The following is a 14,341-nucleotide window of genomic DNA, read 5'->3' as shown; positions in this document are numbered from 1 at the left end:
TTCTTGGTGTGGGAGGGATGGTGGGCTCTGAGTGTGTGAAACAATGTGAAGGATTAATACTCACTGGTTATGAGTAGGGAAGGACTAAGGCAGTGATTGTCACTCTGTACTGGGCACTGGTGAGGTCACACCCAAAATACTGAGTTCAGTTTTGGGTCTCTCTAAGAAGAATGTTGAGGTGCTGGAGCAGGCCCAAAGAAAAGCAACAGAGAATCACAGAATGTGTCTCTTTGGAAGAGACCTCCAAGATCATCCAGTCCACCCCTGGACTTAGTACTGAAGAATCAACACCAAACCAAGTCCCTAAGCACCAGGGGCAAACATTGCTTAAACAATTCCAGGGACAGTGACTCCACCACTGCCCTGGATAGACCATTCCAATGTTTGACAACCCTTTCAGTGAAGAAATATTTCTTAACGTTCAGCCTAAACCTCCCCTGGTGTAGCTTGAAACCAGTTCCTCTAGTCTTGTTTCTTAACACCAAGGAAAAGAGACTGCTCCTACCCCACTCCAAAGCTGGTTGAAGAGTCTAGAGCACAAGTCTGAGATGCAACTGAAGGGTCTGGAGAAAAGGAGGATGAGGGGAGACCTCCTCTCTGCAACTCCCTGAAAGGGGATTGGAATGAGATGGAGTTAGTCACTTCTTCCAGCCTCAGGTTGCACCAGAGGAAGTTTAAGTTGGATGTGAGGAAAAATTTCTTCTGCAAAAGTGTTGTCAAACCCTGGAAGAAGCTGCCCAGGGCAGTGATGGAGCCCCCATCCCTGGAGGGATTTAAAAGCCATATAGATATAGTGCTGAGGGATGTAGTTTAGTGATGGACTTGGGAACACCAGCAGTTGGATTTGATGATCTTCAAGGTCTTTTCCAACCAAAACAACTCTGTGGTTCTATGAATGCTGTTAAAGTTGTCACAAAATCCATTTTGCTGCAGTTTCCATACATCTGGCACTCAAAACATGAAGAAGAAGTAGATAGAATCATTTAGGTTGGCAAAGACCTTTAAGATGATGAAGTAGAACCATTAACCCTACTCTACCAAATCCACTTAGCCGTAAAGATGGTGAGACCTTATGCCATGTGTTTGGATGGAATGTAACATGGAGTGTAATAAAAAAGGAACCCTAAATTACCTTGAATTCATCCTACTGCCTTCTCCTTTTTTCCATTTGTATCTCTGTTTTTATTTTTCAAGGGATTTGGCCAGGTCAGTGTAAGTGCAGAGAAGGTTTTGCAGGAGAAAAATGTGATCGTTGCGCGTTTGGGTATCGAGGCTTTCCAAACTGCTTGCCTTGTAACTGCAGCCTGGTTGGGAGCATTAATGAAGATCCATGCACAGAGCCTTGTCTTTGCAAAGTGAGTATTGAACTGTCACTTTTAGGTCAAATAGAATCTGTGTATTGGTCTGTGACCTTTATAGGGAAATTACTTTGTTAGCTAAAGAGATCATTTCTTTCATAGCAAGTAGCATAGCATAACTGTGCACCTGGCAGTCTACAACTTCAGATTAACTATTTGCTGTGTTAAAAAGCATGATAACTTGCTCCTGCCTCCTTGCTCCTGCCTCCTTGCTCCTGCCTCCTTGCTCCTGCCTCCTTGCTCCTGCCTCCTTGCTCCTGCCTCCTTGCTCCTGCCTCCTTGCTCCTGCCTCCTTGCTCCTGCCTCCTTGCTCCTGCCTCCCTTGTGTTAGTATTTCTGTAAGGTACTGATAGATTATTTTCTAAAATAATGGGCCACACTGGCATTAAAAAGACCTGGACAGGCTGGAGAGTTGGGCAGAGGGGAAGCTCATGAAGTTCACTCAACAAGGGCAAGTGTAGATTCTGCTCCTGGGAAGGAATAAGCCCCTGCACCTGTACAAGTAAAGGGGTGATCTGCTGGAAAGTATCTCCATGGAGAAGGATTTGGGAATGCTGATGGTCAGCAGGTTCACCAGCAGCCAGCAACATGCTCTTCTGGCCAGGAGGACAAATGATTTCCTGGGGTGCACAAAGAAGAAGGTGGAGGGTGGTTCTCCTCTCTCGCTACTCTGCGTTATGGGATGGGGCCAGACTCCTTTCAGTGGTGCTTATGGATAGGACAAGGGACAAAAGGCACAAAGTGGAACACAGGAAATTTCACCTAAACATGAAGGAGAACTTTTAGTCTGTGAGAATGACAAAGCCCTGGAGCAGGCTACCCAGAGAGATTGTGGAGTCTTCCTTCTCTGGAGAGATTCCAAACCCACCAGGGCATTGTTGTGCCAGGCATCCTGCTGTGGGTGCCCCTTCTTTAGCAGAGATGTTGGACTAGATAATTCCCAGATGTGTCCCTTCCAACCCTCACCTTGCTGAGATTCTGTGAAAGGATGCATTTTTAGCATCTGCTTTGCACAAAGAAGCAGCATGCATTTGGAGAGACCTGTTAGAACTGCTGCATTAGAGGTATGTGTGTGAAATACGACCTCATAATTTGACTACAAAAGGCAAGATTGAAGAAATGTTTAATTGAGGACATTTTTGTAGCCTTCTTTTAACTTTGGTAAATATCCAAATGCCTTGAAACTTCTTGCAGCTGTAGATTGTGCTGAACTTGATCACAAAGCTGCGTGTCAGTATTTAAAGCAGTCAAGAGTTGGTTTTCTGAGCCAAATGGTTAGGTAGTATTTATGCACTGGTTGCCAAATGTGGCAATAAGCAGGAGCCAAAAAAAACCCAAACCCATCCCTGGTTTGTTTGACAATTTTTCTGACATTTCTTAGGACTTTTGCATAATTTATCTGGTCCAAAATATCAGACCTATAAATAAGTTGAATCTGGAAGAAAGCAAGTGCTCAGAATGACAGAACAGTGGGGGTTAGAAGAGACCTCTGGAGATCATCCAGTCCAGAAGGGTCCTTCAAGCCCCACCATGCTGCTATTCTGTGGAGCACTGTTTCTTTGAAGCTAACTGTGATTGCTCCAGGAGCCTGGCCTTAAAAGTGAGCTGTGCTGTTTGTAGACCATCTGGTTTTAGTAAACGTGGGAACTTTTCTCCAGAGCAGTCTACACATTCCAGGTTATCAGGAGAGCAGACTGGCAAGCTAGCAGAACTTTTTCAACCCCTGCCCATGTGCTGGAGTCTCACTGCATTGAAGGCTTTGCCATCTTGATGAGCTGGCAAATTCTGATGAATTTTTCCAGTCAGTTTTAGTTTAAAGCTCTGAGCCTTATTCAGTAATCCTGCTGTGCTGAAATCTGTTTTCTTTTATTACCTTCTGAGTGTTGTTATGCCTAAATCCTGTCTAATCCACTGCATTTGTTACCATAATAACGCTGATGTGAACCAAATGTTGGATGCCATTGACAGGAAAACGCAGAGGGTGAAAACTGTGATCTCTGTAAACCAGGATTCTACAATTTACAAGAAAGAAATCCCCAGGGCTGCACAGAGTGTTTCTGCTTTGGGGTGTCTGATGTCTGTGACAGCTTAACGTGGCCCATCACTCAGGTATGTCCTTGACCTTACAGTCTTTCCTCAGGCAACTGCAAAATGCCCCATAGTTCTCTTTGAGTGAGATGTGTCCAACTTCAAGTTCTGGCATGTCTCCTAACAGAGAAATGGGTTTTCTCTGTCCTTCAGCACAGTCACTGTGGTCAGCAGGAGCAGGGAGGTCATTCTGCCCCTGTACTCTGCACTGGTTAGACCACACCTTGAGCACTGTGTTCAGTTCTGGGCCCCCCAGTTTAGGAGGGACATTGAGATGCTTGAGCGTGTCCAGAGAAGGGTGACAAGGCTGGTGAGAGGCCTTGAGCACAGCCCTACGAGGAGAGGCTGAGGGAGCTGGGATTGGTTAGCCTGGAGAAGAGGAGGCTCAGGGGTGACCTTATTGCTGTCTACAACTACCTGAGGGGTGGTTGTGGCCAGGAGGAGGTTGCTCTCTTCTCTCAGGTGGCCAGCGCCAGAACAAGAGGACACAGCCTCAAGCTACATCAGGGGAAATTTAGGCTGGAGGTGAGGAGAAAGTTCTTCACTGAGAGAGTCATTGGACACTGGAATGGGCTGCCCGGGGAGGTGGTGGAGTCGCCATCCCTGGAGCTGTTCAAGGCAAGATTGGATGTGGCACTTGGTGCCATGGTCTAGCCTTGAGCTCTGTGGTAAAGGGTTGGACTTGATGATCTGTGAGTTCTCTTCCAACCCTGATGATACTGTGATTCCTGTGCAGCCTTTGGCTTTGGTTTGTAGTGGAGGCTGTGATAATGCACTGGAAAAAAAAAAGGGCATTTTTTCTGACCTTGTGCTGTTAACATCTTTGCATCGATGAGAGAAACCCAAACATGTTTCCTTGGTCTTGTACCTATTGGGAAAGGCCAGAGTGACCTGGCAGTCTTTCCAGTAGTGTTTTGGACAGCAGAGGGTGATTATAAATACCATTTTCTTCTGAATCTAAGCTTTTAAATTGCTTTCTTTGGAGAACTTTGGGGCTGCTATTTTCCCCCCAGATTTCTTTCATATCTTTGCAGAGCTAGTCAGACTTTAGTCTCCTGTTTCATGTGCTGGTAAAAAAGAGAGGAGCACTTCAAACTGACCAGAATTCTGAGGTGCTTCTATGAAACTGAGCGAGAAGAAAAATGTTTTCTCATCTTGCTCCTGCTTCTGGGTGCTCGGAGGGCTGGAGCAGCTTTACTATGAGGACAGGCTATGAGAGTTGGGGCTCTTCAGCCTGGAGAAGAGAAGGCATCGAGGAGACCTTGGAGTAGCCTTCAATATCTCAAGGGGGCCTACAGGAAGACTGGGGAGGGACTATTTACAAGGTCTTGTCATGACAGGATGAGGAGTAGTGGAATTAAACTGCCATAGGGGACATTTAAGCTAGATCTTAGGTAGAAGTTGTTTGCAGTGAGGGTGGTGAGACACTGGCACAGATTGCCCAGGGAGGTTGTGGATGCTTCTTCCCTGGAGGTGTTCAGGGCCAGGTTGGATGAGGCCTTGAGCAACCTGCTCTAGTGAGAGGTGTCCCTGCCTATGGCAGGGGGTTGGAACTGGATGATCTTTGAGGTCCCTTCCAACCTAAACTACTCTGTGATTCTAGAATTTAGCTTTCCTCTGGCTCAACCCTATCTATAAATGATGATGAGGAACCTCAAAGCCCTTGAAGTTGAGTAATTCTCAGAGGACTACGTAAGTACAATTTGAGTATGAAAATTAAACTTGTTGTCTTTTGTTCCCATCTAATACAGAGGTAGCCACAATCCAGTCCTGAAGTGCTTTAGTACTGGATGTCAGACTGAGCAGAGCCATCAGTTTGAGGATCTAACAAGAAGTGAAGAGTGGTGACTGCTTTCCCAGTGACACAAGCCCTGACTCCATTAATAATCCTCTTCCTTCCTTGCAGATATCAGACATGAATGGGTGGCTTGTTACTGATCTGTATCATGCAAGGAGTGTGCAGCCTCAGCGAAGCCAGTTTGATGGACCCCAGCAAATAAGCATCAACAACACTGAGGCTGTGAAAGTGCTGAAGCACACTTACTACTGGTCAGCACCTGAGACATACCTGGGAAATAAAGTAAGTTCTTAGCAAGAGTCCAGACTTTTCCTTCAGTGTTTTCATGATAATAGATTGCCCTAAATATGTAATCAAAATCCCAGTTTTACCAGACTTCATCTACAGTGCTCATAGTGTTCCTGGCCAGACATTGCCAGTGCCCTTCTCTTTCAGCTAATTTATCTCCCTGCTTCTCCCCCTGCCTGTTCTTGACACAATGTAATACCTTTTTCTGTTTGCTCTTGGCTGTTGCAAGTGTATATGCTCACTTGCCCCATACTCCTTGGCTCCAAAGCTTATGCCCTTCACACCTTGTCTAAAACAGTAGACAGGACTGTTAAAATTCTCTTACCTGCCTCTTGGCCACCTCCCATTTATCAGTTTCCAAGCACCTGGTCTTTACATTTTGCTCTTGTTACTACCTAAAGCTCTGTGTGTCCCATCTTTTATAGGAGAATCTCAGAATAGTTGAGTTTGAAGAAACCTCTAGAGGTCATCTAGTTGAGCCCTTTTGCTCAAGCAGGGTCACCCAGAGCCAGTTACCTAGGACCATGTCCAGATGACTTTCAGATATCTCCAGAGAAGGAAATTACACATCCTTCATGGGCAACCTGTGCAAATGCTCCATCACCCTCACAAGTGTTTTCTCATGTGCAAAGGCAACCTTCTGTGTTCCAGTTTGTGCCCACTGTCTCTTGTCCTGCCTTTGGGCACCACTGGAAAGAGCCTGGCTCCACTCTCTTTGCACCCTGCCTTCAGCTGTTGATACAAACTGATGAGATCTTCAGGCTGAACATTCCTGTACTCCCAATCTCTCCTCATATGGAAGATATTCCAGGCTCTTCATCATCTTAGTGTCCCTTTGCTGGGCTTTATCCAAGGTGTCCATCGTTTTTCTTGTAGTAGAAACCCAGAACTGGATTCAGAACTTCAGCAATGGACTTAACCAGTGCCAAGTAAAGAGAACCTTTCAGTTTTAGCTTCTAATTTCAGTCCAGTCTCTTTGCCTCTGTGGTTCCCTGTCTTAGAATGATGGCACAGAAAATGAAAGTGAACCAGTTGCAGGTGAATCTACTTGAGAAGGGGCTTAGATGACCTCCAGAGGTCCCTTACAACTCCCACCATGCTGTGCTTCCGTGAATGTAGCTCCAACATGCCATGCCTCTTGGTTAAGGCTGTTGCATGAACCTCTACTGCTTGTTGAAAGCCCTGTAGATGTTTCACTGAGTGAGGACATTGATCTGAATCATCTGGAGGGCTTTCAGTTACCTTTCCTCACCCACCCATCAGCAAGCCAGCTCTTGCCCTTGTGCTGATACGCACAGCACATGAAGTTCTTCCCTGGAAAGTGGTGTTTGTAAGCCATGTACTCCTATAATTTGGGCACTGGAATGTCTCACCTTCCCACTTCTTGTTGGCTGGAGCTTATTGTGTTGTTAAGCCTTTGCTCTTTGTCATTTCAGCTCACAGCTTTTGGTGGAGACCTGAAGTATTCGGTATCTTACGACATTCCTATGGAGAGCGTGGACAGTGATATAGTCTCCACTGTGGATGTCATCATTCAGGTGGATTTACTTGGTTAACTTTTTTCAGCTTCTATTCAACAGCCTGGAGGTTTTTTAAAGCCCTGAAGTTGTGGTGCTGAGGGACCACAACTCCAGGGTTGTGCACCAGACAGAGAAGATATGGTTGGACTCCAGCATCTCAAAAGTCCTTTCCAACCAAACCAATTCTATGATTCTATTCAGATGTTGTTAGGAATCTATGAAGGGGCTGGGAAAAAAAAGTGAGAATGAGATAATACTTTTTGCAAGTCCCTCTTGAAAAGTCATGACCAAGATTTTGTTACTGCTCGTTTCTCTGCTTTTTCTAATCCATTTGTGTGCAATTTTAGGTCTAAGAGATGAGTTTTAAATGACAGGTACCTAAATTTTAACCCAGCTTTAAAGAGTTGAGATGTTCATCACCAATCATTCAGAGTTCCATTTACTGAAAGAGCTACAATAAGCTGGAAGAGCTTTGATTTATAAAACAGAGGAATCTTCTTGCTGACTGCTTCTCTGGATTTATGGTGCAGTTGAAAAGTAAAGCTTTGCTCAGCAGAAGAACCTCCCAAAAAAAGCAATCTTATGTAAATATATACTTAGCAAAACAAAGGAGGAAAGAGATTGAATTTTGTAGAGGAGTTTGGGTTTTAAAATCCGATCTTCTTTTCCAAAACAAAATCAATTGTTTCTCCAGTCTCTGAAGGAAAAGAGAAATGAGACTGTGGTCTTCCTGAAGCCATGAAAAATATAGACCTTCTACTTCTTTTGTAGTGCAAGAAATCGAGTTTAAATACCTTTTTTCCTTTCCTCTGTGATTTGAATGTATAAAAAGACAGAAAAGACATTGAGATGCTGGAGCAGGGCCAGAGAATGGCAGCAAGGCTGATGAAGAGTCTAGAGCAGAATTCGTGGGAGGAACAGCTGAAGGAACTGGGGTTGTTGAACCTGAGGAAAAGGAGGCTCAGGGAAGACCTTCTCACTCTCTGCAACTCCCTAAAGGAGATTGAAGAGACTTGGGGGTTGGTCTCTTCTCCCAAGTAGCAAGTGACAGGACAAGAAGAAACAACCTCAGGTTGCACCAGGGCATGTTTAGGTTGGATATGAGGAACAATTTCTTCCTTTAAAGGGTTGTCAAGCCCTCGAACAGGTTGATCAAGGAAGTGGTGGATCTCCATCCCTGAAGGGGTTTATAAGCTGTGTAGATGTGGTGCTCTGATGGACATATTTTAGTGGTGACCTGGCAGTGCTGGGTTAAGAATTGAACTTGCTGGGTTAAGAATTGAACTGAGTGATCTTGAAGGTCTTTTCCAACCAAAAGGAGTCTGTCATTCTGTATCTAACACTAACTGTAATTACTAAGTAAAGTTTACATGGAAACATGGAAAATGCTTTTGTTTCTTTTGGATTTCAGGGAAATGGGCAGATTTTGAGTACCAGAGCAGCAGGCTTGTCCTTGCAGCCATATGAGGAGTACTTGAACGCCGTCAGACTCGTGCCGGAGAATTTCATAGACTTCAACACCAAAAAAGCTATAGACAGGGAGAGATTGATGACTGTTCTGGTAAATGTGACCCATCTGCTGATCAGGGCCACCTACAACGTTGCCAAAAGAGCTGTGTACAGGTGAGGGGAAGAAAAAGTTCAAGGTAATCTATATCATTCTGTTGGCCAAGAGATGTGCTTCAGTGGCGACCTGGCAGTACAGTCATTGATTGCAATTGGTGAGCTTAAAGATTCTTTTTTTTTCCCAGCCAAGAATATTTTATGATTATTTTTATGCACATGAAATGCAAATCAGTGGCAATACTCCTGCAGTTATATGTTAATACCTTAAAAAAAAACCAAACCAAACCCTTTTATATTGAGTTTTCACAAGAGCAGTCTTGTCCCCAACACACATTCACATGGAATGTTTGGAAAGTGTCTCTTATTTTAAAGATATCTGATAGCAGAGAGACTATTTTCTCCTTTAAAGGAATGCTACATAAAAGCCTTGTTACAGTGGCTGCTTTGTTTAGAGGGAAATGCCTCTGAAATTCTCAACAGTGTGCTGCTTTTGGTATGTGGCAAGTTAATCCATCCCTAACTATTGAAAACTTGCCAGTAAAGGCATTGGCTGTAATTTCATTTTGTCTCTGGTTGTAAATGTTACTGACACTCATCTCTAAGGGAGATGAGCAGTAGGAGAATTGGGCTGGGATGGATTAACTGCTCATTCCATAGTCTTCTCAGTATTAGCTGCATCTGCATCAGACCTTATGGGGCTATTTTACCTCTTCTCCAAGATATGTTGCTCTCAACAGAATCAGTTTCAGTGCTTCATCATTTATTTACTTGGTTCCCTCAGCCTCACCAATAGTCTTTCTTCCTCATTCCCTAATTTGGTATCACTTCTGTACAAGAAGGACTTTGAGGTGCTGCAGCTTGTCCAAAGACAGCTAATGAAGCTGGTGAAGGGCCTAGAACACAAATCTTCAGAGGAGTGGCTGAGGGAAATGGGGTTGTTTAGTGTGGAGAAGTCCCCAGGTGGAGCCTTCTTGCTATCTACAACTACTTGAAAGGAGGCTGGAGTGAGGTGTGGATTGGTCCCTTTCCCAAGTAACAAGTGGCAGAAGAGGAAGTGGCTTCAAGTTGCACCAAGGCAAGCTTAGGTTGGACATTAGGGAAAAAAAGTCACAGAAGAGATTGTCAAGCCCTGGAACAGTCTGCCCAGGACAGTGGTGGAGTTGCCATCCCTGCAGAGATGGAAAAGATGAGTAGATGCTGTACTCTGAGGGACACGGTGTAGTAGTGACTGGGCAGTGCTGCTGAATGGTTGGGCTCAATGGTCTTAGAATTTTTCTTCCTACCAAAAGAATTCTGTGATTCTATGATTTCATGTCAGTAACATTGGACTCAGTATGAAATCTACTTTGTGCCCTTTTGTGCCCTTGAGGAGTCGGTGATATTTCTGTCATAGGATCATAGAATCAAGCAGGTTGGAAGAGACCTCCATGATCATCTAGGCCAACCTAGCACCCAGCCCTATCCAATCAACTAGGCCATGGCACTAAGAGCGTCATCCAGTCTTTTCTTGAACATCTCCAGGGACAGCAGCTCCACCACCTCCAAAGTGCAGAACCCTGCACTTGGCCTTGTTAAATCTCATCCCATTGGCCTCTGCCCACTCATCCAGCCTGTCCAGGTCCCTCTGCAGGGCTCTCCTGCCCTCCAACAGATCCACACCTGCTCCTAGCTTGGTGTCATCTGCAGACTTACTGATGATGGACACAATGCCCTTGTCCAGATCATCAGTGAAGATACTGAACAGAACTGGGCCCAGGACTGATCCTTGGGGAACATCAGTAGAGACTGGCTGCCAACTGGATGAGGCACCATCTGGGGACATCATGCCCATCTATCTGGATTGCTTATAAAGATTTACATCAATTTGATTTAGAGGGAAGAGGGGTTTTGAAACCTCTACAAAGGAGAAATAAAGGTAGTAGCAATCATGATAACAAAAGGGCACCACATCTACTCTCAGAGTTGCAAATGTAGTGATAAGACTATGATCAAAGTCCTTTGCAGCAGACATCTGTGGCTATTCCTCAGCTGTCACTGCCAGGGAGCAGCACTCACAGTGGTGTTCCCCTAAAAGCAAACCCTCCTGTTCAAAATCCACTTTGGGGAAATAAATGATGTGATCTTTCCATGCTTGATCCTAGGCTGGATTCTGTGACCTTGGATACTGCAAGTGGGAATGTCATAGATATTTCTTCAGCGCCAGATGTGGAATACTGTGAATGTCCTCATGGTTACACAGGAATATCCTGTGAGGTAACTTCTTACAATGATTTATGTATGCAAAGCAATCTTCTGTCTGAAGGTAGTTGAAAGGCAAACTGTCTGAAATGATAACACCATGGGAGGAAGTTCTGAGGTGGAATGGTGCCTACTGTACACATTGCTATGAGTATTTTCTGCCAGGAACACTAATAGGGATTTTAAACTTTCTTGAATGCTGCTTGGTGATGCTAAAAGATGGTGACAGACTAAAGTGGTAAGTCAGTGGTGCAGAGGGAGTAGCTGCAAAAGCTCTCTGAAGTTTTGTGGAGCTTATCTTACTCATCAATAGCTAAAGGGTAGGGGGCAAGAGGATGGAGCCAGACTCTTTTCACTGGTGCCCAGCCACAAGACGACGAGCAGTGGAGTCGCCGTCCCTGGAGCTGTTCAAGGCAGGATTGGATGTGGCACTTGGTGCCATGGTCTAGCCTTGAACTCTGTGGTAAAGGGTTGGACTTGATGATCTATGAGGTCTCTTCCAACCTTGGTGATACTGTGATACTATGAATCCAAGAGGTTCCACATGAACGTGATGAGAAACTTCTTTGTTATTCGGATGCCAGAGCCCTAGAGTAGACTTTCTGGAGAGATTGTGGTCTCTGTAGAGGTTCAAAATCCACTTCCATATTGTGATGCTGGGCAACTGTTGTGGTTGACCCTACTTTTAGTAAGGAGGTTGGACTGGATGATCTTTAGGAAGAAGTTCTTTACAGTGAAGGTGGTGAAACACTGGAATGGGTTGCCTGGGGAGGTTATGTCTGCTCCCTCCCTGAAGGTGTTCGAGGCCAGGTTAGATCATGCCTTGAGAAACCTGTTCAAGTGGGAGGTGTCCCTGCCTATGGTGGAGGGGTTGGAACTAGATGATGTTTGAAGTCCCTTCCAACCTAAACCATTGTATGATTCTATCTCCCAGAGGACCTGTCCAACTTCCACCATGCTGGGACTCTGTATTAGCCTTTTTATCCTTGGATCTGAATCACACACAGTTATTTCTTGTTTATGTCATTAGGTTCATGAAGGCAATAAGGACTCATAGCAGGGAACCTTTGGAAGATAGCAGCAGGGTCAAATATGTTGTGCAAGTTGATGTCTTATATATCTGTGATTGGAAGATTAGGGAGGCAGAGCAGCCTCTGCGGAAGAGCAGCAATTATTTTGACATATAATTTCAGTCTGAAGCCTTGTCCCACAGCATCGTTGTTGATTCTGCAGGGGAGGCAGAACATCTGGTTTTTATTGGCCCATAATAAGGAACTTCACGTTTTCAGCTGCACAAAACTTCACTTTTTTTTTGCCTGTGGGTAACAAAGGGCTGCATGGAAGTTTTATGGAGTTAATTCATATCCTCTTTATCCAGCACAAAGTTGAAAACATCCACCAGAACAGAGCTGCAGTGCTGTTAAAAGAGGTCTAGGCTTGATGTTAGGAGGAAGTTGTTGGCAGAGAGAGTGATTGACATTGGAATGGGCTGCCCAAGGAGGTGGTGGAGTCACAGTCCCTGGAGGTGTTGAAGCAAAGCCTGGCTGAGGCACTTAGTGCCATGGTTTAGTTGAGTGGCTAGGGCTGGGTGCTAGGTTGGCCTGGATGATCCTGGAGGTCTCTTCCAACCTGGCTGATTCTATGATTCTGTAGTGTGGCTGGGTCAGATGGTGGGTGGTCAGAAATGGGCTCTTGGAAAACCTTTCCAAGTGTACTCCTAACACACACAAAAAACTATTCCTTTTCTGTTCCCTCTTGTTTCTTCTCAGTCCTGTCTCCCTGGGTACTACCGTGTGGATGGAATACTCTTTGGAGGCATTTGTCAACCATGCAAGTGCAATGGGCATGCAGCTGAGTGTGATATTCATGGTGTTTGCTTGGTAAGTCATCCTCCAACGTGTTCATTTTAAGCACTGTTTAAGAGTTAGGAGAGCATTTTGGCTGTGGGATATGATTACAGTGTAGGTAAATGTCAGCCCGTGGGTACCAAGTGTTTATTTTTCTTCCTTTTCAGTCTTTACCTCAGAGTGTGTTCAGGAGATTCTGTTGCCAGCATTCTCCAGCAAAGGGTTTCTTTCAGTTGATCATTTCACGTGAGGAAATCAGGACTAAATCAAGATGTCACCATATACTGGGTGATAAGACCTTAACTTTAGGGTAGATGACGATAAAACTTTTCATGAAAGGAACAAAATGAGGCAGTGTTTTTGGGGAAATGTATGCTTTTAGATATCTGTGCCACATCTGCAGTACTGGCCAGTTCTGGCTTCCCAGTTCAGGAGACACACAAAATTACTGGAGTGAGTCCAGCAGAGGCTACAGTGATGCTGAGGGGACTGGAGCATGTCTGTGAGGAGGAAAGGCTGAGAGACCTGGGGCTGTTCAGCTGGAGAAGAGCAGCCTGAGAGGGGATCTGATCACTGCTGATCAGTGTCTGAAGGGGAACAACCTTTTCAGTGGTGCCCAGGACAAGTGCCAGCAAGCAAAACCGTAACCCAGGAAGTTCCATCTGAATGTGAGAAGAAACTTCTTTGTTGTGAGGGCGCCAGAGCCCTGGAACAGGCTGCCCAGAGAGGTTGTGGAGTCTTCTCCATCGGAGAGATTCCAAACCCACCTGGGCTTTGTGATCCTGTGCAACCTGCTGTGGGTGACCTTACTTTAGCAGACAGATTGGACAAGATGATCTCCAGAGGTTCCTTCCAACCCCCCCATAGAATGAACCAGGTTGGAAGAGATCTCCAAGATCATCCAGTCCAACCTATCACCCAGCCCTGTCCAATCAACTGCACCATGCTGGAATTCTGTCAGAAGTAACTTGAGTGGTTTAATGCTGTATGATCTGATCTATTCTAAAGTGTAGGAAGGAAACAATTAGGATCTGTTGATACAGCTCAAGAGAGAAAAACACTTACTTTCAAAATTCTCTCTGTTCTCCATGGTGCTCTCTTTGATTGTTACACTCCATGCTGACTCCTGCAGGGATCCCTCAGGGGCTGAGAAACCATGGAGAGAAGATACGAAATGATGATCATTATTTTCCCCCCGTGTCTCACAGGCTTGTCAGCATAACACGACAGGACCTTTCTGTCATCAGTGCTTGCCTGGCTTCTATGGAAATCCATCCCAAGGAACTTCTGAGGACTGCCAGCCCTGTGCATGTCCTCTCAGCTCAGCTGCAAACAAGTAAGATGCTTATATCAAATTTTCTTCTGTGCTTTCAGCAAAGTCAAAGTGAGGTAAAGAATAAATGTCATGAAATCTAGGAGAGACAGTCTAGGGTTTTTTTTCTCCCTCACAGAAACATTGTTTTTCCAGCTAGGCTGAGCCAAACCAGGCTGAATGCACTGGTATAACTTCCACAAGAAGGATGAAAGTGATACTTGAAATTCTCCTTGTACTTGGCAGCAAAACCACAGTTATCTTTCATGTTATTTTAGCAAACAACAGGAGGACACAACTGTGTGTTGAATGTGAAAGAGGAGCCA

At 45.0% G+C, this 14,341-nt stretch overlaps 1 protein-coding gene across 1 annotated transcript in view; it reads left to right on the top strand.

The window, feature by feature from the left end:
• LAMA1 (laminin subunit alpha 1) overlaps positions 1 to 14,341 on the top strand; it is a 143,052-nt gene that overhangs the window by 47,838 nt on the left and 80,873 nt on the right. Inside the window, exons 10-17 of the mRNA XM_064150177.1 lie at positions 1,195 to 1,355; positions 3,327 to 3,467; positions 5,353 to 5,526; positions 6,969 to 7,070; positions 8,464 to 8,675; positions 10,760 to 10,871; positions 12,626 to 12,736; positions 13,912 to 14,039. Coding sequence (XP_064006247.1) covers positions 1,195 to 1,355; positions 3,327 to 3,467; positions 5,353 to 5,526; positions 6,969 to 7,070; positions 8,464 to 8,675; positions 10,760 to 10,871; positions 12,626 to 12,736; positions 13,912 to 14,039 — 1,141 coding nt within the window. The remainder of the gene's footprint in view (positions 1 to 1,194; positions 1,356 to 3,326; positions 3,468 to 5,352; positions 5,527 to 6,968; positions 7,071 to 8,463; positions 8,676 to 10,759; positions 10,872 to 12,625; positions 12,737 to 13,911; positions 14,040 to 14,341) is intronic.

The sequence above is a fragment of the Pogoniulus pusillus genome, chromosome 10 (genome assembly GCF_015220805.1).
Source record: "Pogoniulus pusillus isolate bPogPus1 chromosome 10, bPogPus1.pri, whole genome shotgun sequence".
Classification (NCBI taxonomy): domain Eukaryota; kingdom Metazoa; phylum Chordata; class Aves; order Piciformes; family Lybiidae; genus Pogoniulus; species Pogoniulus pusillus.
The sequence above is the reverse complement of the archived record's forward strand: the minus strand, read 5'-3'. Positions and strand labels throughout refer to the sequence as shown.